This window comes from Protopterus annectens, chromosome 2.part0 (genome assembly GCF_019279795.1).
Source record: "Protopterus annectens isolate FY-2018-M chromosome 2.part0, PAN1.0, whole genome shotgun sequence".
NCBI classification, from domain to species: Eukaryota; Metazoa; Chordata; order Ceratodontiformes; family Protopteridae; genus Protopterus; species Protopterus annectens.
Genome location: NC_056728.1, coordinates 1,070,566,621 through 1,070,591,853, shown reverse-complemented (window position 1 = coordinate 1,070,591,853; position 25,233 = coordinate 1,070,566,621). Strand labels below are relative to the sequence as shown.

The 25,233-nt window shown below is 41.7% G+C and overlaps 1 protein-coding gene across 6 annotated transcripts in view; it reads left to right on the top strand.

Moving 5' to 3' along the window:
* PSIP1 (PC4 and SFRS1 interacting protein 1) overlaps positions 1–25,233 on the top strand; it is an 801,135-nt gene that overhangs the window by 695,714 nt on the left and 80,188 nt on the right. For all 6 annotated transcript variants that reach the window (XM_044061285.1, XM_044061284.1, XM_044061281.1 and 3 more), the window contains one exon: positions 857–1,076. In XM_044061285.1, coding sequence (XP_043917220.1) covers positions 857–1,076 — 220 coding nt within the window. The remainder of the gene's footprint in view (positions 1–856; positions 1,077–25,233) is intronic.

Genomic DNA, 25,233 nt, shown 5'->3' with positions numbered 1-25,233 from the left:
CGAGCTACACGCTCTAGGGACCTAAACCTTGTCACCACAATAAACAGAACATGCTGGAGGGATAGATTCCTGTCCCAGAGACTTCCCATACTCTGGAACAAACTACCTATCTATATCAAACAAAGTTCCTCATTAGCACTCTTCAAGAAAAATGTTGATGATTAGATGGGAGATAGGAAATTCACCCCGGGGATCACTTCTGTGGCTCTGCTCGACAGGGGCACAGGAAAATAATTTTCTTGGGTGGCAAAAGCCAGGGTACCTTTTTGGCTAGGCTTATATAGGCCCTAGGACCAATAGCCTAGTACCTACCTATGAACCTAGAATATAGACCCAAAATAAGAAACAGGCAAAAGAAAATGCATTACCTAAAGCTGGTTTATGGTGGTTGTTACAGTGGTTATTGCCCTGGCTCTTTCTTCTTGTCTTAGGGGAACAAATTTGTCTAGAAGTGGCTGTGAGTAAAGGATTGATACTGGATAGTCACCAGAGTGATGCACAGCTAAGCAAAAAAATGTAGTTTGTCCCCCAAGACTTTCTGTGTTCTATGTTATCAAATTATGAAACTCTGATGTAGATCTCTTCAAAGATAAATACTTGAAGTGAATTGTTTATTTAATTTTCAGAGGGCAAACGGGGGAACAAATCATCTTAGAGCAAACACATTTTAAAAAAAAATAGATTTCCAGCTTTTTTTTTTTGCTGAGATGTTTGATGGTTGCAAGCCATTTAACTTTCTATGGAAGATGAATCATAGTTTTTTTATAATGTTCCAATGTTATTCCTTGTAAAGTATCAACACGTTTGCCATTGAGAAAATAAAACTTAAAATTTATTGCAACATTTTGTTTTCAAGATACGACGATTTGCAGCCAGTCAGACCATTATGGATAAAGCAACAATGCTGTACAATAAGTTTAAGAATATGTTTCTTGTTGGAGAGGGAGACTCTGTGATAACACAGGTGCTGAACAAGTCCCTTGCCGAGCAGAGGCAGCATGAAGAAGCCCATAAAGCCAAAGAACAAGCAAAAAGGGGTGCCAAGAGACCAGAGACAGCCAAGGATCATAATGCAGGTACAGAGACAGCTCTAGGGCAGTAGATTGCACTCCTATACCACTAATTTTCAGACTGACAGGTCTGCTGTAACTTTTTTACTTGTTTCTTTAAGTTGGAATTAAGTATCGATACTGCAACATGTTACTTCAGGGAGCTGCCTAAACTACTTATCATTTGAGAATGCTCCTCCTGTTCCATTTCGTATGGCTTTTAGACTTTTTGTTCCGTGTTTGATATCTTTTAGTTCATAGTGGAATTTTTTCTCCCCAGTTAAGGATCACATGCATCACAGTAGTCCTCAGTTCTTTCCATATGCTCGCCACTGTGGGATAGTGATTGTATTTAATGCTGAACATACACTGCCCTTTCAAGAGTCACTTTAATCACCATGTAAAAGTGTGGTGTCCAGCACTGCCTCTTCTGGCTAGGAGTACAACACAGTGTTGGTAATCATTCATGCTGCCAGCATTGACTATGTATTGTGGCATAAGAAGCCTGAAGCTTACTTCCTCATCCAGATGTTAAGCTCTTCACAGGAAATGTCCACATAACTTAACATGAAGTGTATACAGTGGATATAAAAAGTGTACACACCCCTGTTAAAATGCCAGGTGTTTGTGATATAAAAAAATGAGACCACAATAAATCATTTCAAACTTTTCTCACCTTGTGACCTATAACTTGTACAATTCAGTTGTAAAACAAACAAATCTGTTAGGGGAAAAAATAAAAAACGTACAGTAAGCTGATTGCATAAGTGTGCACACCCTTAAACTAATACTTTGTTGAAGCACCTTTTGATTTAATTACAGCATTCAGTCGTCATGGGTAGGAGTTTATCAGCATGGCACATCTTGACTGGGCAATATTTGCTCACTCTTTGCAAAAGCGCTCCAAATCTGTCAGATTGCGAGGGCATCTCTTGTGCATAACCCTTTTTAGGTCACCCCACTGATTTTCTGTTGGATTTAGGTCTGGGCTCTGGCTGGGCCATTCCAAAATTTTAATTTTCTTCTGGAGAAGCCATTCTTGTGTTGATTTGGATGTATGCTTGGGGTCATTGTCATGTTGAAAGGTGAAATTCCTCTTCATCTTCAGCTTTCTAGCAGACACCTGAAGGTTTTGGGGCAAAAGTGACTGGTATTTGGAACTGTTCATAATTCCCTCCACCTTCACTAAAGCCTCAGTCCCAGCTGAAGAAAAGCAACCCCAAAGAATGATACTGCCACCACCGTGCTTCCTCATAGGGATGGGGTTCTTTTGGTGATGCGAAGTGTTGTTTTAGCACCAAACGTACTTTTTGGAATTGTGGCCAAAATGTTCAACCTTGGTCTCATCAGACCATAGCACATTTTCCCACATGCTTTTGGAAGACTTCATGTATTGTTTTGCAAATTTAACCGGGCCTGGTTGTTTTTCTGTGTAAGAAAAGGCTTCCAGCTTGCAACCCTACCCCACAGCCCAGACATATGGAGAATACAGGAGATTGTTGTCACATATAGTACCCAACCAGTACTTGCCAGAAATTTCTGCAGCTCCTTCAGTGTTGCTGTAGGTCTCTTGGGAGCGTCCCTGACCAGTTTTCGTCTTGTCTTTTCATCAATTTTGGAGGGACGTCCAGTTCTTTGTATCGTCACTGTTGTCCCATATTTTCCCCACTTTTTGATGACTGTCTTCACTGTGTTTCATTGTATATCCAATGCTGTGGAATTTTTTTTGTACCCTTCTCTGACTGATAAATTTCAACAATGAGATCCCATTGATGCTATGTAAGCTGTCTGCGAACCATGCCTTTTGCTGTAGCAGGCAACTGTGCAAATGTCAGGAAAATCGTACTAGGACAGCTGAACTTTATTTGGGGTTAATCAGAGTCTCTTTAATTGATGGCAAGTGTGTACCCAAGAAGACTGAATGCTGTTACTAAATGGAAAGGTGCTTCAACAAAGTATTAGTTTAAGGTTGTGCACACTTGTGCAACCAGCTTATTGTACTTTTTTTTTTTATATTTGTTCCTCTTACAGATTTTTTTTTCAATTGAATTGTACAGGTTATAAGTCACATTAAAGGTGGGAAACATTTTGAAATGATTTATTGTGGTCTCATTTTTTATATCCAAAAAACCTGGCAATTGTGTACACTTTTTATATCCACTGTAGGTTTAAGGTAGTGGGTTCAGAATAAAGGCCTGACATCTAGACTTGTATCTATTTTTAAGTCCAACACACCAGTAGTTGCCACCTTTTCTTCCATCTGGATTGTTGTTTTCTAATTGAAGGCCATTCTCCAGATGTGCATGTTTTTGGTGGCAGGAAAAATATGAATAGTATCTTACTAAGTTCTGAGCAATTGCTGGGCATTGCATGTCACATTTTCCTGTACAGTACACTTGGGGCTTTTGCATATATATATACTTTTGATCCCTAAGGCTACACCCTAATTTGATTCTAGCACTGACTGCATTAGGTTACTTACCACTGGAATTAAAGACTGCACCACAAAACTTCAGCTGTTGTAGGAATTTTGGTTTCTGTTGTCATTGCTGTCAGTTAAGTATTTCACTTCGTAGTGCTGAATGGCCTAGTAGATGCAGAACACACTATAGCAGGTAATATAGTCCTCCTTTAGGCTTGTGCAGGGTCTGCTACTAGCTCACATGGCTCACATGCTTGTTTCATTATGTACCACCACCGCCACCTCCTTATTCTTACCACAGCATCAAGCTAGGCATCTGCCAAGCAACTAATTACTTTTTTTCCCTGTTCTTGCGTTGGGGTTTAATAAAAGCATCAGACTCAGAAATTCACTTTACCTCCTCAGAATTTTTTTTTTCTTTCAGGTGTTCTGTCTCGAGTAAAGTAAACTTCAGAAGTCGTTTTACTACTTTGTGAATTTTTTGCATGCAGGTTTTCAGTCTTCTCACCAGTGAATATGCTGTGGGGAATGCATGCCTCCGTTGTCCCACAGTGGTATATCCACTCCTGAATTAAGGGAGATTTGTTCCCCAAAACTGTGATATAGATCTCTTTGAAGTTGCTCACACTGTAAGGTTTCCCTTCTTGAAGGTTGTCATTGGAAAGTACCCAGCTTTGATGTGTAAAAAGTAGATGCCTTCAAGTTCTTAGAATTCATATCCATTGTTATCATAACTGTTGTTTCTGTTGTCTGGGGTTTCTCTTGTGCCTACAGTGTCAGTGTTTTAGCTATGTTATAAGCACCAGAGGTGGGAATATGTTGAGGCCTACCTCATCACCCAGCACTTGGGAGTATTGAAGCTTACCATGTGAAGGAGAGAGTAGAGTAGAGTAGAGGGTCTTAAAAAACACATAATAAGCAGAGTTGGCCTTAGGTTAAAGTGGCACTCTAGGCAAAGGGCTTCATGCTCCCCCACTGCCCACCTTTCATCACTCCATACCCATTCTGTAGTGTCATCCCCGACCCCATCTCCAAGTTTCTCTCCATCCTGGCCTTCCAGATAACTTTTTTCCTTTTCTCACATTTTGTGTTACTCTTTAGGTTTTTTTTCCCCTTGATCGTTGTAACAAAACCTAACTTGGTAAATCAGCAGTGTAATAACTGTGGAGCAAATAACTGAATGAAGCTGGGGTTTTACAGGCTTCTAGGCTGCAGAAGCTATGGGATTATAAATGCTATGAGGTGCATTTTAGAGCTTTTAACAACCTTTTCACCCAGTGGTGGCCTGGAGAAAAATAATGATTAAGGAAAGAAATTGTCTTACTCTTTTGCCTTACTTTTTCTTGCATGACTTCAGCATATCCTGCCTGTCCAAAAACTGCACTTTTGTAACTGTGTAGTAAGTAAATAAATCAAGCTTTGGTTAGGCCCAAAGAAGCAATGGGGTTGTAGATGCTCTGAGATACATTTTTAGAGCATTATTCCAACCATTTGATCCAGTGATGACCTTTAAAACCAAGAGTAAGGAAAGAAATTCAGTATTATCTTACCCTTCCTCCCAAAGTTAGTCACCATCTGTGTACTCCTGTGATGTCTGGCTGGAATGAAACTGAAAAGAACACACAGAACACAGTAACTTATTTCAGCCCGTTGCTTTCAGACATATTTAAACAATGTCCTTTCTTATTGCTACCTCCAAAAGATACCCACCTGTATACAAAGTCTGATGTTTGATTCTGTGGAAAGTGAGAAAATAGCAATCACAGTATTGTATTCCAACTTGTTGCTCCAGTACACTGCTACAACACAAGCTGTAGTGAACTTGAGTGCATACCTCTGAGATTTGTGAGGAAAGTTAGCAAACTAATGACCTCACTGTACCTAGAGCCCCCCTCCCACCAAATTACAGCATCCTCCCAGCTCCCCAACCCAGATTACAGCAGCTTTCTGTGCAAATTGAAGCAGGTCTGCTTTTAGAATAGGTGAAATTAAGGGCAGAGTACACACTAAATATGTTTTAAAGTATGTGTTGTGGAGGCTGTCAGATCCATAGAAGCTCAAGGGGTCTGGATATTCTTTTATGCATTTTCTACCTTATTTTTGAAAGATAATAAAGACAAATCCTGGTGATTCAGTAAACTTCATGCAGGCTTCGTGAGAAGCCTGCATGGAGTTTACATGTTGGCACGATAAGCAGAAGCACTAATTGGCCTTACAAATACAAGAAAGATATCGTGGCCAGCAACAGTGCTTCTGGCCAGGAAACCGTGCAGAGGAGCATGGGCACAGAAAGAAGAAGAAACATTCAAGTTTGCCTACAGGCAAACCTGCTCCATGAAATTGCATGGACAGCCACATGACTGCCAGGGTTGAAATTACTGCAGCAACAGTAGTAATAACACAGTAAAGAAAAGTGTACTGAGTGCATATTGCACTAAAACAATTATTTGCAGAGTGAAATAATGGATGGGGAGGCTAAACCGTGAGGGCAACTACAAGGAAAGGTACACTGGGTGGAGAAAGTGCGTTGATGAAAATGTGGGCAGACATGAATGATAAAAATGAACAAAGAGGAAGGGGCATTTAAATATGGAAATGCCCCCAAGATAAGATATGCCAGTGTACGTACACTTCCTAGACAATTAAGTAGCATAACATTAAGCACATATGTAGATAGCGCAATACATACTGCTGTTTATACCTCCTACATGATTATATTATGATGTAAACAGGCATGAATAGTGTACCTGTGATGATCACATAAGGTTACATGTCAGTGGAGCTGAATGGTTGTCATATAAATATCACTGACATGCTCACTGGAGAGAACACTTAAGGTCAATATATACATGAGGGGGTATGTGCATACTCTGAAGATCTGCAAAATGTCTTGCTTGAGTACAACTGACATGTTACCATAGCTGTCAAATAATCAGGGGCAGATACCAATCATGGATACTTCGAAACTGAGGCATTGATAGAATATGTGATTGTAACTTATTATACATGTTTTGCATTAAGACGTGTATAACTGTAATGATTGTCAGTATTTTATAAGGGGAATTCACCACCCTTTCCCCGAAAATGAGACATTGTTAAACCTGGAGTTGAAATCAGGGACAATCCTAACCATTGTAGAGGTTTGCATGACGCTTAAGCCACAGCCCCCCTGCAAGAATTAAACCATACCATCAATATTGTCCCTGAGCAGTGTATTCACTGGATGCAGCACAGAAAGATGCATCACACAAGCATTTAGTAAAACACCTTGAAGGGAAGTCTGCTTGTCAAATCCTAATGGGTATACATCTGAGAGAATAGTCCTGTATGGCCTACCAGATGTGTGGGAGTTCACTGTGCCAGATGTCATGCACTTGACTAAAGCATCCCTGCCTGACATAGGTATCAGCCATACGGTTAACAATATATACAAACACCACACTATTATGAGTGGATTCCCTCCACACATCTGGGTTTTGCATGCATCTGCCTCATGCAATAGCAGTGGATCTTTATTTATTTGACATTTGTTTACCAGGGTGGTCTGACTGGGTCTACAGAACCCGTTTTCAGCAGAGGCCCGGGGAAAAAAGCTCCACATACAGTAAAGTACAAATACACTATAATCCAATACAATAAATATTACATTAGAAATGCTATACAAAAAATAAGTTGAAAGAAGAAACTGCTACAAGATGTTGTAATATTTTAGTACACATCTAAACAGTTCTATACAGTTAAAACATTACAGACGATAATAGTCACTCTCATCAGACATGATGTAGAAATAACCAGAAAGTTAGTGATGCAGACATATAGCGAGAGATTTAAGAATAATAGAAGCAATAAAGCCTGAGCAGCAACTTAAGGGTATGGTATAGAAGCAGAGAAGGAGTTAGAAGAGCTTTAGGATCTTGCAGTCTGTGAGCGATTGAAATATGAGAGAAGAGGAAGACCTGAGCATTAGGCAGGCTTTATGCAGGAGCAGAGCCATGTACTTTTGAGATGATTTTTTAAAGAGGCTTTGAAATGGGTTATGCCAGAAATAAACCTGGTAGCTAGAGGCAGTGAATTCCAATGTATAGAGACAGAGTATGAATACAGAGAGTGACCAGGTTTTCTTGTGGGTTTTGAGATAGCTAAGAGATTTTTGTCTTCTGATCGTAGGGATCAATTTGGTGTGTAAGGTGCAACTAGATTGGCTAGTGCAGAGCAGGCAGTAGGCTTGAAAATAAGGCTGTGCAAGGTGGATAGCTGAATAAAGGCAGGTTGGTTGAGTAGTTCAAGCCAGTTTAATTCTAGGAGTGGTTTACAGTGGTGCGTGTGATATGTAAATTTGGTGGCAAACTTTGTTGTAGCACTGTTCCAACTTGCTTAGGGTAGAATTTTGTAAGTTAGTTAAGACAGGGGCACCATACAGAAGAGAGGGAAGTAAAAATGTTTTTGCAAGGGTAGTTTTGGTTGCTGCATTAAAAAAATGTTTGTTTCTATATGAGTCCCAGTTTTAGATGAGTTTTCTTTATATGTTGCTGTATATGGGGGTCAAATGAAAGTTTATTGTCAATGATAACACCAAGAAGTTTGGTTTCCTGCACTATTTCTATGGCACTGTTGTCCGATGCAAGGATGTTAAAATGATCAGTGACAAAGGAGGTGTTTTTGGGATGAAGGAGTACTAGTTTTGTCTTCTTTGGATTAAGAAAGAGTTGGGCATTTCTTAGCCAGGATTCAAGTGCTGTAAAGGACTGTTGAGTTTTTGAGAGTAGTTTTGGTAGTGATTGAGCAGTACAGATTATGGTGGAATCATCAGCATGTTGAATGAGGCTCCCAGGGTGAGAGGCAGTCTGACGGTTGTTTGTGAAAATGTTGAAGAGTAGGGGTCCTAGGATGGAGCCTTGGGGGGACTCCAGTAGGGTTGTGGAGAAAGGGTGAGAGTTTGTTGGACCATTTCACTGCTTGTTTACAATCCTTGAGGTAGCTGTGAAACCATTTTACTGTGTTATGTGAGAAGCCTAAGTTAGACTGTGTGTTCAAAAATAATGGGTGAGACACTGTGTCAAAGGCCTTAGAGAGATCAAGGAATACTGAGGCTGGATAGCATCCTGCATCTCTGGCCTTGTTCTCGGTGTCTGCAAAAGGTAATAGGGCTGTAGCTGTGTTGTGGCTAGGTTGGAAGCCATGTTGGGTTTTGGTTAATAGATTGTTTTGCAATAGATATTGCATTACTTAGTGGTTTAAAAGCCCGCGTTTGCGCTTGTTTCCCATCTTTCCTGTAACTAGTCTAGTCCAGATACAGATTTGCTGTATCCAGGACTGCTTGTAAGCTTCTGAACCCCCCCCCCCAAGCCTTTCTGTGTTGGAGGGAAGCCTTCTAGCTTATCAGTGGGAGAGGTAAGTACTAGGTAGCCTATTTTTATTTATTTGTATTTATTTATTTGCCTTTGTTGACTGGGAGTGTCCGACTGGACATAGGTCCATTTTCAGCAGAGGCCCGGGGAGAAAAGCTCCACAGTTAAAATAAACAGACAGTAGTTACATTGGATTACATAGTGATTAACAATTTAACATAGCAATTAATTACAAACATATTTACAGATGAAGAACATAATACATCAGTAGACAACTAGAATCTTTATCTGCGAAGTACATAACAGATGTTAACAAATGTTACAATAAGAATTTTCTGCTGTATAAGAAGTACTAGGTTTATGAGCATCTGAGCTTACTATAATCAAGGTAGTTAGTGGGGTGGAAAGAAAGGTAGTGGTTGGATGGGGTGGATGATATTAGAGTGGGAGTTGCAAGGGCATAGCCAGCATGTTTTTAGGTGCGCTTTTAGTAAAGTTTTGAAGTGGGTGCAGGATGGTACGGAGGTAATTGTGGGCGGGAGGGAGTTCCATAATTTGGCTATGGCACAAGAGAATAGTGCCTCACCAGCAGAGTTATTGGCTTTAGCGATCTGCAAGGTGATTTTTGTTGCTGGATCGTAGTGGTCTGGTGGTGCAATAGGGTTGGAGTAGATTCTGGAGGGATGGGACATTTAGTGGATGGTTTACTAGTTTGTGGGCGAGTGATAGTTGATACCATTGAAGGAGGTGAGGGAGTTCAAGCCAGTCATGTTCAGCAAGTGAGAGAGTGGTGACTACGGTAGGATGCCCCTGTGGCGAATTTGGCGTTTTTGTTGTAGCAGGTCTCTAGCTTGTTTAGATTGCATTGCCGTAGGTTGGTATATATTGGAGAGGCATAAAGTAGGGTGAGATAAGGTGGGAATTTGCTATTGCAATTTTTGCTGCTTTGGTGAGAAGTTGCTTATTTCTGTATAACGCTCCTAGTTTTTTGTGGACTTTTTTTACGGTCATGGATATGTGAATGTCAAATTTTAGTTTACTGCCTATTTCCACTCCTAGCAGTTTGGTGTGTTCAGTTGGGTATATAGTGGTGTTGTCTTTTGCTGTGATGTTAAAGTGAGAGTTGTTTTGAGTATGTTTGGTGGGTTGGAAGATGAGTAGTTTAGTTTTATTTGGGTTGAGTATTAATTGGGCATTGGATGACCAAGTTTCAATAGAGGAAAAGGCTTCCTGTGTGACTTTTTGCAGTTTGGGTAGGGACTGGGCTGAGCAGATGATGGTTGAGTCATCTGCGTATTGTACGAGTGTGCCATGTTTGGTGGCAGAGGCTAGATTATTGGTGAAAACAGAGAAGAGTAGGGGTCCAAGGATGTATCCTTGGGGAACCCCTATGGAGACAGGTAGTTGGGGAGATATGTCATTCTGCCATACAACGGATTGTTGGCGGTCATACAGGTAACTCTGAAACCAGTTGGTGACTGATTGAGAGAAGGATAGGTTATTGAGGACAGAGATGAGTTGTTTATGTGGGACCATGTCTAATGCCTTAGATAGGTCTAGGAAAGTAGCAGAGGAGAGATAGCCATTGTTTTTATGCTGAAGGATAGGGCCTATCTACCACAAGAGTGGTTTCTGGCCCAGAAATTGTAGTTTATTGGCCGTTTGGGCAGTTTGTCCATCTCTTTCAACTTTCTGGTTTAAAAGCCCGAGTTGCACTTGTTTCCCACCTTTGCTGTAACTAGTTTAGTCTAGATACAGATTTGCTCTATTCAGGACTGTTTGTAAGCTTCTGAGCCCCCCAAGCCTTTCTGTGTTGGATGGAAGCATTCTTGCTTATCAGTGGGAGTGATAAGCACTAGGCAGCCTATCTACCACAACATCCAGGTACAGATTGTTAGTTTTAGCACTTGAATTTGCTTATTCATGCGCAGCACTTGTTCAGAACTTGTTGTTAGCACTAAATAAGCTACAACTTACTACAGCACTCAACCTTCCTCTTTACCTAGAGGAAAACAGTTTTTGTACTTCACTTGCTTAGAGAAAAACAGCTCTTATACTCACTTTCCTCACTTGTCTGGAGGAAAGTAGTTTTTTATTCAGGCATGTCCAAGGATCATCTCCCAGTGTTCTCTCCTGTCCATCTGATGATTCTGGGCATCTTGGGGCAATGTAGCAATTGCCTCATGTACACAGACAACCCTCTCCTCCTACCACCCAACACCACAACCTATGAGAGATGCATTTATGTAGCCAAACTGGAGGTAAAGTTCTCTCCAACCATGGCTGAACTTGACAGTCAAGAGGAGAAGGTAAACACTTGCACCACACCACACTCATCACATAGTTCTACTAAACCTACACCACCAAAATCCACACATAGAAACAGAAAAACATTCGCAAAGGCTCTCAGTAATAATCTGCTGAAGCAACAGAGATCTCCAAAGCAGAAACGCAAGCAACTTCCACCCCACAACACAACCCAAATGACACACAGCCCACAGACTCAGTCTGCTACTCACCACAGCCTGTTAGGCAAAACAACGTACCCAACACATTAGTCATAGGTGACTTTATAGTCAGGCACACTGATGTCCCACTTACCAGGCTAAACAAGGAGAAGGTTACTGTCAGCTGCCAGTTGGGTGCCAGGATCCGCCACATAACCCACCCACTCAGGTCACTCCACAACAAGTACAAATATGACTCTGTCATTGTCCATGTTGGTGTGAATGACCTGAGATGTACCTCCCTGGACTACATGAAAAGAGTATTGGAAGAGCTCTCCGATCTTGTAGCCTAGGCAGGTATGACACTAGCCCTGAGTAGCATCCTGCCATCGCCCAGAATGATACCGCAGTACAAGGACAAAATGATTGACTTCAACAATTGGCTAAGTTTCTGGTGTAATTCTAAGGGGATCCAGTATCTGTCTACCTGGGACGATATGGTTGACAGACCACGATGCTTTGCCAGAGATGGCCTGCACCTGTCACCCCTGTGATTCTGGATACTGGCTAAGGCTCTTGCCACCCCTGTAGTGCCTTTTTAGGCAAGGTTCAAATAACAAATTCACCACTGTAACAGGAAGAGTCAAGCAAAAACTGAGGGTAATGCTACTCAATGCCAGAAGTCTAAACCTCAAAATACACTCGTTCGAGCAACTCCTTAAAATGGAGAACATCGATATCTGTGCAGTGACTGAAACCTGATTCAAGGATCTAGAGAGCACCCCTGCATTACCAGGCTATAACTAATACCACACTTTTCGACCACCTAACCTAGACTGGAACACCAAAGCCGGAGGTGTGTCCATATTCATTAAGGATATCCACACCTCCAGGCTAGTTGCTCAGCATAATGCATCCAAGGTTATCCAAGTGCAACTAACTCTGGGCAAAACTGCAATCCAAATTGTAGCTTGCTACGGATCCCCCACAATGCCCCAGGATTCCCACTCCTCTTTTCTTGATATATTGGAAAATTTTAGGGTTCAACCAAAACACCCTAATAATGGGCGATTTCAACTACCCCACCATTAACTGGGAAAACTACTCATGTACCTCCTCCAATGCCCTGTATCAGCTTATCCACACCCCCACCAGGGGCAACAGTATCCTAGACCTAGTCATTACCAGCATGAGTGACTGGTGTTCCACACCTGAAGTCAACCCCTCGTTGTTCAGATCCGACCATAAGCTAATCACCCTAGATATCCACATCCCACCCCCCATTAAGGAAATTATGGTAAAAAATTTCTCCAAAGCCAACTTCATGCTTCTTAAGACAGACGTGGTGAACTTCGTGACACCCATGCAGATGGACAGTACAGTTACGACTGCTGAATCCTACAAAGATGCACTCTGTAAGCATTTACACGAGTGTATGGATCATGCTATCCCAAACAGAACCTAGACGCTATCCTCCAAAAAAAGGAAGCCAATATGGTGGTCCCCTGACATAAATAAACTTCCAAGGTGACTTCCAAGGTAATGATAGACAATTTCTAACTAATGTTAATTCTAATTCGCCAATTCATAATACAACTGTTCTAATACCTGTGACAGCGGCTGCTCAACCTGTGTCAACCGCTTCTGTAACATCGGGAACGGCGAGCACTCCTGTGTTATTACCCAATATTGCTAATTGGATGATTGATAATTTTCCTTTTGGTGCTACTAATGGTCCAGAGTTTTGCCAGCATTCAGACTTAGAGGACGAATGTACCGACATTTCGTCTAACTTGAAATTTCTTGATTCATTATTGGTAAAGCTTAAAAAAACACAATTGGAAGTTTTGTACTTCCGTGAGTGTCTCTCACGGAAAATAGTGCCGAAAAGCTTGAGACACCACCAGTACCCCACGGGTTTGGTAGCCAATTCAATGTTTCATAGAGAATTACTGGACTTATTCGACAGGCAGAGTTTCAAATTACTAGAGGTCATGATTAAACATTATTCCCTGTCTGTCGAGGATTTAAATAAGCAAATAGCTGATTTGGATGAAACAATAAGACTTGATAAAGAATTCTCCTGCTATAAATTTGATTATAGCCGGGTATTTGCTATAAATCTGATTATAGCCGGGTATTTACTAGTCTTGAGCAATACTTAATCAAACTTAAGAACAACAAAATTAAGAAATTAGACAGAGATACTAAAGCATACAATGAGGGGATGGCGTATCCCCTCCCTTCAGTTGCTCAAGTCTGACATGGCTATAGAAACAATAAAAACAACAATAATTTCTCAGGTTCCACCGGAACGACAGTGCAAAGTACTACAGTGAACAGTATGGGTAACGATTTTACAACAAATCTACATCCGTCTGAAAATGTTGTCTCTAATGAACCTATCGTGCCATTTGAACTGAGAAGGAGTGAAAGACTACAAAGTTATAACAATAAATCAGGGCAGCCTAATACTAACACTTCTAACCCTAATTTTTTAGGAGCAAGGCTGAAGACAGGCCAATACCATCAGAGAGTGAAACAGAAGCCCAAGAATCAAAGGACTTAAGTGACCATAACTCTTTGATTCCTTTAGAACAAGTTGTTAATGGTTTTTGTGACCTAGATATAAATACTGTAACTTGTTGTGAAAGCCATACAAATGAAACAGACAACATAGATGTTTTTTCTCCTTGTACAGTTCAAAATGATTCATTTGACTATCAAGCTAATATTGGCCCTAATATAATGACTAATTTAGATGGTGACTTTAGAGTGTACAATTTTTCTGGTGTTAATATTACATCCGCAGTGGTTGAATTACTGTCTAAAGGGTACACGTACGTTCCCCCACAGAAGTTGGATGTTGTTAGGTCCATTATTGATGTTAAATTGTTCACAAGGAAACTCAGTTTCAACCTCATGATGGGGGGAGAACGTTTTCTTAATAGTAACCAATTTAGAATACCGAGTGTTTTCAACCCACCACTGCACCCTATTCTGGAGGTTTTTGAACTCATGTGTGAGTTGGACATTCAACACAAATTTTTACATCAGTCAAATCACATACCTGAAAATGTAAATACACACATTGAAAAGGAATGTATTGAATTTTTCAGAATCCACGACCTTCGAGTTTGTAAACCTGATAAAGGCCGGGGGAATGGTGGTTTTTGAGCAGTTAGATTATGTCAGTCGAATGACATGTTTGTTGAATGGTCCATCTTACTCACCTAGTTCAAGATCTGAAGTCAGTACTGCCTACTTACACATTAAGAACACCTTAGAAGAAATGTATGTAGAAGGAAGATTAGACCAACACATGTTTAATTATATGTCTACAGTGTATCCTAGATTCCCATGTTTGTTTGGTATTCCCAAAATACATAAAGACGTTAGTAATCCTTTCATGCGTCCCCTTGTTGACAGTAGAGGTTCTCCAACATACTCCTGTGCCAAGGTTATTGACTCAATCCTACAAAAGTTTTTGGTTTACGAAAACCAAATTTGTAAAGATTCATAGTCTTTCTTAGATAAAATTAATAAGTTGGTTTTCGATAAGGATTACAACTTCCTTGCAATAGACGTCAAAGACTTATATACCTGTATTCCTCATGACATCGCCATGTATTGGGTCAGAGAGGAATTAAGCTTACATGGTTGTTCTAGGAGGGAGTTAGATTTAGTTGATGAACTAATGGAGTTAGTACTTAATAACAACTTTTTTTTTTGGCAATGATTTTTACTTACAGAAAGTTGGTGTAGCAATGGGTTCCCCTTGTGGGGCTAGCATAGCCAATTTGGTAATGGCACGGTGGGAACATTTGTTTGTGCTGTCAAACTTTGAATACAAAACAGAATAATTTTTTACACTCGATATCTGGACGATATTTTTATTTTGTTTGATGGTGACAAACATATAAGCGAAAAGATATTAGATTACTTCAACAACACCACTGGGTTTCTGAAGTTTACATCAACTTTTTCTAGTGAGTCTATAGCTTACTTAGACATTTTGTTGTCTAAGGACTATACACTTCAGAAATACATTGCCAAAATTTATAGGAAAAGTACATATTCTAATGCTTTTTTTACATTTTTCAAGTTGCCACCCGTATCACCAAAAGCGGGCAGTTGTGAAAGGCCAGTTGGTCAGGGCAGCTAGAATTAACACCCTTGAAAAAGATTTTGATGATGAATGTTTTTTGTTAAAGAACATGTTTTTGCATCGTGGTTACCCTGAAAGGTTTGTCAACGATCTTGTTGAAGAAGTAAAGATGAAACGGTCTAAATGTTACTATAGACCTATTTTAGATAGTGAAAACGTTTGGATTGTTCTTGAGAACATTTTTGATCTTTCTACTTCCGAAAAACCATAAACCAAATTCTGACCCTTTGTTTAAAGTACCATCCTTTATAACAACTTATTATGTTAATAGTAATGCCTGCTTTAACATCATTTGTAAAAACTGGAATATTTTTAAGGGGGACTCTAGCATCTCTAATAAGGTAGGAGATAAACCTACAGTAATATATAAAAAAACAAAAAATCTCAAAGTATTATTAGAACAACGTCAAATTACTATACCTAGAATAGTAGGAATGTATAAGTGCCAATCATGTAACTATTGTCAATATGTCACCGAATCTAATAGATTTACAGTCAATAATTGCCAGTATACTCTAAGATGTCAAGTTAACTGTAACTCTAAAATGATTGTTTATCTAGCCCAGTGCCAGGCTTGCCCCTCATTTTATATAGGAAAGACTGAGAGACGTCTCCGTGACCGGGTATATGAACACATTTATGCAATTAGGAAATGTAAAACTGAAAATGCTTTAGCTAAGCATACCATCTCCCACCCAAACCACAAGTTCAAGTTCATGATTATTGATTAGATGAATGATGCTTTTAGAGATGGTCCTACCCCCCTGAAACTAGAAGAACTTGAACTATTGTGGCAAGTAAGATTAAATGCTTACCATCTCCCCGGTCTAAATGAATGTTGCCCTATTATAAGCATCTTAAAGCTTAAAAGATTACTTCGATAGTTTTAGCTTTGATTTTGATACTTTTAGTATGTCATATTTTAGTATGGGTTTAAAAATAAGTATATGTTGCAGTCGAAGGAATTTCTTATTGTACAGTATTGTTTTAAAGTTTTCATACTGCATAGCAGGTTTTTAAAGTCTGCTTCTAAAGCTGTTTTAAAAGTTTGCAAACTTGTTTATTGTGCTTGTAAAATCTTAATTGTCAATTTACTTAATTTTTTGATTAATTGGTATCACTATTTAAGCTAATTGAGTGAAGTAAGTGTTGGTCTGATGAAGTTTGAACATTCGGTCAAACGAAAAGCGCTTGACCATTAAACTTGGATTTACTTGTGTCTACCTGTCGTGTGTTACCTGGCTCGCCTCAATTTGTTTTTTTATCAGTTTGCTTGTTCCTCGTATTTATAAAGAAACTCTACAACAGAAGGAAGAAACTGTTGCAAAAGAGGTGAAATCCCATGAGTGGAGGAGTTCCCTGGTCAGCCTCAGTTAAAAGCTGAGATCCCTTATAAGATCCTCCAAAGCTATCTACGAAAACAAAATTGCCACTGATTCTAGGGACAAACACAAAGCATTCTATAGTTATGTCAAGAATCTCAATGGCAACACCCAGATCTGCTCTGAGTTACAGCACAACGGCATGAAAATTACAGAACCAACTGATATTGCCAATGTCCTGGCAGATAGGTACAGTGCTAACTTTACCCTCCTCTCACCCCCTGAAGGGCCCATATCTATACAGGAAGAATGCAGAGTCCCTGTAATCACAACTACGCAGGTAAAAGCTGCACTCTCTAAAACCAAAAACACAGCATCCATGGGACTGGACAACATCCCAGGCTGCGTTTTACACGAACTTCAGAACGAACTGGCTCCCCAGCTAAGCACCATGTTCAATCAGTCTCAGATCAGGCTTTGTGCCCACTGAATGGTGCACAGCAACAGTTATCCCACTGGTCCTGGGAACTATTGCCCTATTAGCCTGACGAGCCTGGTCTGTGGAACATATCATTATAGAACTCATAAACAAAGACATTGGTAACCTCTGGACCCCACCCAGTTTGGGTTTGTGAAAGGCAGATCATGCCTCATGAACTTGATCGACTTTTTTGAGGCAGTCACCAAAACTGTAGATGAGGGTAAGGTGGTTCACACAGCCTATCTTGACCTTGCCAAGGCTTTCGACACCATCCCCCATTCTGGAGTTATAGCTAAACTCACTAAACTAGGTATAAATCCCTACATCACAAGATGGGTTGCCATTTGGCTCACTGACAGAACCCACACTGTAAAAGTTGCAGACTCCAAATCTGACTTCAAACCAATGACAAGTGGAGGACCACAGGGTTCAGTCCTGGGACCACTCCTGTTTGGTATCTACTTCTCTGAAGTACAGGCTAACGCAGAAGGTCTTTAGCTAATGAAGTTTGCAGATGACTGCAAACTAGGAGCCATAGCTGAGTCCCCAAATGATGTGGGCATCCTACAGAAGGGCCTCACTGAGACAGATGCCTAATGTTAGAGCCATGGCCTCAAGCTCAATGCCAAAAAGTGCATTGTTATCCCCTTTGGTAAATACTCTGTACCCATGAACTACCACATAGGCGGCAGACTACTTAACGCCAAATGTGTGATGAAACCTGGGGACCCAGGTGAACAGTAGTCTTTGATAATCACATCGCCACAGTAGTAAGGAAATCCTTCTATGTGGCACACCTCATCACAAAAGGGTTTTCATCTAAGAAAAAAGAGGTAATTGTTCCCCTCTACTCGACACTCATTAGACCCATTATAGAGTACAATGCCCCTTTTTGAATGTACCTCACAAGACATCTGCAGCAGCTGGAAAGGCCACAGAAGTACCTCACAAAGTTGTAATAACGTACACATACCAGGCAACCTACAGAGTACATTTTTTAAGTATGTCAAACCTCAACAAATGTGCCACACATTCACTGTCCCTATGACATTGTCAGTGAAAATGTTATACTGCCTTGAAACCCTAACACACATCTGTATGTGTTCAGGCAAACTATCAAGTGGTAATATTGATGTGATGTAGTGGTACGTGTGCAATGCAATACAGTCGCACTGTAGCTATACCTGTTCTACAGTTGGACTTCAAGGTGTGCATCACCTCCAAATAAAACTTTGAGTATGAACCACATGTGACAAAGTGGAACTGTTAACACAGTCTTACAACTCTACCTATTTCATGTCATTACATCAGTTGTACATCGTATGCCTCTATGTTTATCAGTGGAAAATGTGAGAGCGAGGGCCCTGACACCGTATTTGGACACATTCCAACGGAGTTCGATGTGATTCATGCAGAACAGCTAATGACACAAATTCTGATAGTCACACACTGCTTCTGGGGAACACCTGAATAATCCTTGCGAATAGCAGCATAGTAATACATGCAATGAATTCACCAAGGTTGTAGGTGAATTTCAAAATGTAATATGATGTCCTTCAAGAATGCAACTGCAGTCATAACATGTGGGTTGTCCTGCCTCAGGCAGCCCTCGGTCGGCCGGATTCCAAAGTCTGGGTCCGACGTCGGCTGATGTCGCATTTCTCTCCGACGTCAGAGCGGCTGGAGTACATAAGCATCAGTCAACGCCATTTTCTTCAGTCTTTCTTGCTGCGGTGCCCGAAGCAGAAGCAGTTCGCAAGTGCCGGTCAGTCAGCTCCTGTATTCTACGATACCGAAGTCATCGAAAAAGCTAAGTACCCCGTTGGGGACCTTTTCTTGCCTCAGCCGATGTCAGAAATTACTGAAAAAGTTAACAATTGTCTTTTTTGTGGTAAACAAATACCTCACAAGGATTTCCACTCTTACTGCCTCCCTTGCCTGGGCCCAGACCACGACGTCTCGGCCTGTGTAGCCTGTGCTCGCTTCAACAAGCGCACTCTCAGGCGCCGGGCGGAGTTCGCTGAAGATTTTTTCGGCGATAAATTTGCCTACACCATGCCGTCGGATCTTCCGACATGCAAACACCAAAAGCGAAAAGACCGGGACCGACATCCTCGGCCCGCGTCTACCGCCGACTCCATGCCAAAACCTAGCGAGTGCTCCGGTTCCCTCTGAGGCGGTCTCTCCACCGCTCGAACCGAAGACACCACATTACCGGCGACTCCGATTCCAGACATTGCTCCGGCGCCAGTTATAGACTTTCCTCCGGATACGAAACCGAGGAAATGCCGAGACCATTGCTGTAGACAAGGTCACTCCTGCGATGGAGCTGCCAGGCCTCCTATGGCCATGTCTATTAAGGCCTACACTAGGGCTAAGGCAGCCAGCAAAACAAAGCATATTACTTCTAAATCCTTACCTCAGCCGACTCCGGAGACACAAATTATGTCCATGGCGGCTGATTTAATTTCCATGATTAGAGGTTCACAGGCCCATCCTGAGAGAGCATCCCAGCCTCCTCCTGATAAAAGGCCGGGTTGAACCCTCTGACCCTACTCCTTCAGATGAAGACTCTGAGGGCTCTGTCCAGTCTGATAGCCAGGAAGAGCTCTTCCAGACTTATGAGGACTCGGATGCAGAAGATTCCATCCCTTCGGCCTCCCCTCCTGAGGATATTTCTTTTGGGGAAGTTCTGCACACCATGAGGGAACATTTCAAGTGGCAGGGTCAGGAATATTCTGATTCTAGGAAAGCCTTAGGACTTTCCTTAAGAAGCCTCAGCACAGGCCCTTAGCTGTTCCTCCTGTACTTGATGTTCTGGATGATTTGTATTCTGACTCTAGTGCAACCCCTGATTCTCTTCCTCCTGCTCCAGCCAAGCCAGACAGGTATTACAGGGTCCCAGAAACTCATTCCCATTTATTCAGGGCCCATTCTGCTGATTTGGAAACTATTTCACAGGGGCCTAAAGGAGTTTCAGCCTCCACTTCAAAAAATCCTTTGCCCTCCAACAGGGAAGCAAGGTCATTAGAGATGGGGCAACAGGTTTACACATCCACTACCTTATCTATGAGAGCTTTAAATTGCCTTTTTCATATGTTACAATATCAGGATTATCTCTTAGAAGATTTACAAAAAACATTAGCTTCTCCTGATCCTTTAGACAGGAAGACTTTGCAGGAAGCTGTACATAACACTCAGCAAGTAAGCAATCACTTCCTGCAGTGTGGATATGATGCACTGGAAGCTTCATGTAGGGCAGCTATGACAGGGGCAGTGATTCGTAGACATGCTTGGTTAAAAGATCAACCTCTACCAGATCATGTAAAGCAAAACTTCTGGATGCACCTTTGGAAAAGAACAAGCTTTTGGTGCAAATGCTAAGGATGTGTTAAAGACCATCAAGAAAAAGCAAAATCAGTTCAGACTGTGAAAGATTTCCTCCAGGTTCAACCCCCAGATTCAGTAGGAATTGGCCTTCAAAAACTGGTCCTTTCCTAATACAGAAAAGTTTCAAAGGGGTAAGAACAGGCGTGGCGAGGAAGAGGCCAATACAGAGGCCCTTACAGGGGCGACAATGGCAGCCAGGAAACCAAAGAAGTGGCCTTGGGGTTTCACCTGCCCAACAACCACAAACTCAATGACTTTCCTCTACTACCGCCTACCAGGGAACAACTAGAAGCTCCTTGGGTGGGAAATTATCTCTGTTTGCAGAAAACTGGCACAGACTGACAAAGGACAAATGGATTTTGGACATTATAGACCGAGGGTACAGGTTTCATTTTCATACCTTACCAAGAAAACAAGGCATGCCAAACCTACCACAAAATCAAAGGGCAGAGGCTATCAAACAAATCACTCTGCTGACTCGAATGAAAGCAATAGAAAGAGTTCCACAACAAGAACAAGAACAGGGGTTTTACTCAAGACTGTTCCTTGTTCCAAGAAAAGAATCTCAATGGAGACCAATACTGGACTTGTCCGCATTAAACACCTTTCCTCATAGTACCAAAGTTCAAAATGCTGACTCTACAGCAACTCCTTCCCATGGTGGGCAAGGAGTCGTGGCTGATTACTCTGGACCTCAAGGAGGCATACCTGCATGTCCCTATCAGACACAGCTGCAGAAGATACCTCAAATTTCTTGCAGGGCCAGAGCATTATCAATTCTCAGCATTGCCATTTGGCTTATCTACTGCGCCCAGAGTATTTACAAAATGCCTGGCTTCAGTAATTGCTCATTGCAGGCTCCAGGGTATACAAATTTACCCGTACCTGGACGACTGCCTCATACAAGCGGACGACAAATTGATGTTGACAAGAAACCTGGATTATGTCATACGATTACTTCAAGCTCTGGGATACACAGTCAACTTCCAAAAGTCAAGACTGCAACCATCCCAGCAAATAATCTTCTTAGGAGCCAAACTAGACACAGCCTCTCAGATGGCTTACCTGACAGAAGACAAGCAAGAGAAGTTAACTCATTACTTCAAAGGTTTAGCAAAACTCACCCAGATGACTGCAAGGAGATTCCTACAGGCCCTGGGTTACATGGCATCCTGCATTCTACTGGTTCCATTAGCAAAACTACACATGAGAAAGCTTCAATGGTACCTAAAATGCATTTGGTCTCAACACAACAACAACTTGGAGACAATCATACCGCTCATTCCATGCCTTCAAAAGGAATTCCTATGGTGGGCCTCGGTGAGCCAGGAAAACACAGGTATGTCATTCAAAAAACCACAGATAACACAGACCATGACTACAGGCGCCTCAGACCTTGGATGGGGGGCGCACATGGAAGGCAGGTGTATACAAGGACAATGGTCTCCAAAGGAAACACATCTGCATATAAACTGACAATGCAGCTTTGGGAGAAATCACTGAGCCTAAACATCCAGTTACAATCCCAGTTTGTTCCAGGAAAAGACAATGTGTTGGCGGACAGCCTAAGCAGGAATTTCACAGATCCACACGAGTGGAGGTTACATCCGAAGGCCTTCAGACAACTCACTTCGACATGGGGCAAGCCAGAAGTGGACCTATTTGCCTCTCACCTCAACCATCTTCTACCAAAATTTTGCACAAGGACATACCACCCAAAAGCTTGGAAAATAGATGCCCTCTCATTCAACTGGAACTCCCTAGCAATCTATGCATTCCCACCTCTGCCACTGATGACCTCAGTATTACTAAAGATCAAAGCAGAGAAGCCCAAGGGAATCATAATAGCTCCGGATTGGCCAAGACAACACTGGTACCCACTATTACGGAGCATATGTCACACCAGGAGGTGGGCCCTCCCTCAGTGGCCTCTACTTTTGACTCAACACAATTTCGAAACACTGCATCCAAACCTTCAGACACTGCAGCTAACAGCTTGGGAGATCCCATGAATAACTTCAGCTTATCTCTCTCTAAGGAAGTTCAGCGGATACTAACAGAGGCTCGAAGACCATCCACCAGAAAGGTTTACTTAGCAAAGTGGAAAAGATACAGCAATTGGAATGCCAGCAAGGGACATGATGCTTCATTACTGAACATCCCACTTATCTTGGAATATTTGGCAGATATGTTAAGAACGGCCTCTCATATTCTTCCATAAAGATACATGCATCTGCTATTTCAGCTAGATACAACACTGATCCTCCTGTTTTCTCTCACCCTTACTAAGACAATTCCTCAGAGTCAAGAACATTAAGCCACCAAGAAAGGCCCCAGTGCCAGCCTGGGACCTCAATTTTGTCTTAGAAAAACTGACTCTACCTCCTTTTGAGCCAGCAGCTTCAGTTGACTTGCAATTTCTATCATGGAAGACAGCTTTCCTATTGGCAATTACCTCAGCAAGAAGGGTTTCAGAGCTACAGGCCCTAATGGCAATACCACCCTTTGTTATTTTCCACAGAGACAGGGTTTCTTTAAGGACCAACCCTACTTTTATGCCAAAGGTGGTATCTAGGGTTTCTCTAAATCAAGCCATTCATCTGCCTGCTTTCTTCCCCAATCCTGAGAATAAGGGGGAAAGACTTCTGCATACCTTGGACATTCACAGACAACTTCGATACTACCTGGGCAGAACCAAGGCCAGTAGGAAGTCTGAACAACTTTTTGTAGCTTACGCCCCTGCAGTCCAGGAAAAGCAATTTCAAAACAGACTATTTCTAAATGGATTGGACATTGCATCAGATTCTGTTATTCCTTTCATGGAAAGACTGTTCCAGCCAATGTCAGACCACATTCCACCAGAGCTACAGCCACCTCTACAGCATTTTTAAGAGGGTGCCTACCAAGGACATTCTAGAAGCTGCTACATGGAGCTCCGTGCATACATTCTCCAAACACTACAATCTCCCTCTATACTCCAGATCCAGAGCAGGCTTTGCTTGGCAGTCCTGCAGGGTTTGATTGCCACACCATCTCTTTCCTAGTGCATACCTCCTCCCCAGCTAAGCTATGGTATTCTACCCACATGTTATGACTGCAGTTGCATTCTTGAAGGACATAGTACAGTTTTGTACCTACCATAAATGTAGATGTCCGATAGACATGCAACTGCAGTCGGATTTTCCTCCCTCCATACCCCTCTATGCCTAGGGTCCACTCCTATCCCTGTTACTCTTAGCTGGGGATATCTGTTATGGTGTATTTGTTTTATTGCTCTTTTACTTGTTTGGAATCCTGTTTTTGTCTTCCAATTTGATTACAGCCTTCCTTGGAAGGCACCTGGCATCTGGGGCAAGAAACACTGAAGAAAATGGCGTCGGCTGATGCTTATGTACTCCAGCCGCTCTGACGTCGGAGAGAAATGCGACATCAGCTGACGTCGGACCCAGACTTTGGAATCCGGCCGACCGAGGGCTGCCTGAGGCAGGACAACCCACATGTTATGACTGCAGTTGCATGTCTATCGGACATCTACATTTATGGTAGGTACAAAACTATACTTTTGTTTATATAACAGCATTACAACATGTTGCTAAACCCAGGTATATGTGCCCATTTCATCACTATAACGTAATATTGTTGTATTTCAAATAACATTTCCAGATGCTAAGTATACGCATGTACACCTGCGCCATACTGCAGCTGCTACTGTAATGGTTGAATAAGAACTGTGTAGAATGTGGCTGTACTCCACTATCAAAACACATGCCTTAGTAAGGCAACAATATGCACAGCGTCATCCCATGTCCCCAGTCCTCAGGAGGCATATTACTACAGCTGTTATAGAAAGAACATGTAACCAAATAGCAGCAGGGGGCATCAGTACAGTAGCTCAAATCCCAGATTTTAATACACTATTGTAGGTCTGCATTCACAACTTAACATAGCACATGTGGATGTGCAATGTTAAATAGTGTCATAGGATATTACTAGGCTAATGGCTGAGAGCCTATACAGTCCTAGCCATTATTATCCCGTTTAACCCAAATCACTATCTCTAAGTGAGGAAAGATAGTAGGGCATATGCGTATGTGTTTGATTTTATTACAGATTGCATGCGTCTATATGGGACATGGGTACCACACCATGAGTGAATTAGTAATCACATATCCAGTGATCTGGAGCTGGCTTGTACAGTGTCATGGAGAGGCTCTGCTTCATGATGTGTGTATGTATCTTTGAGATGATGACATCCTTAGTGTTCCAGAGAAAGGATGTTATGTGTACAGAGGGAAAGGGTGATGTTGGATTCAGGGGGCTATGTAAAATGTTCTCTTGAGTGGGAGTCAAATGAGAAGAGATTCAAAACATCATACAATGACTGTAATGTACCATCAACCCATATGCAAAATCAGTTGACTAAGGTCAAATTTGAACACTGTACCTGTCTTGGTATACAAGCTGGATTCCATACAGTTTAGGACTAGAGCCACTGCAGATGTCTGATTGTAACACTGTTAGAGTGCACTTTATAGAAAATGACATCATTAGTGTATAATGAGAAGATGTTGGGAGGAGTGTCTGACATAGGTGTGGAATTGCATCT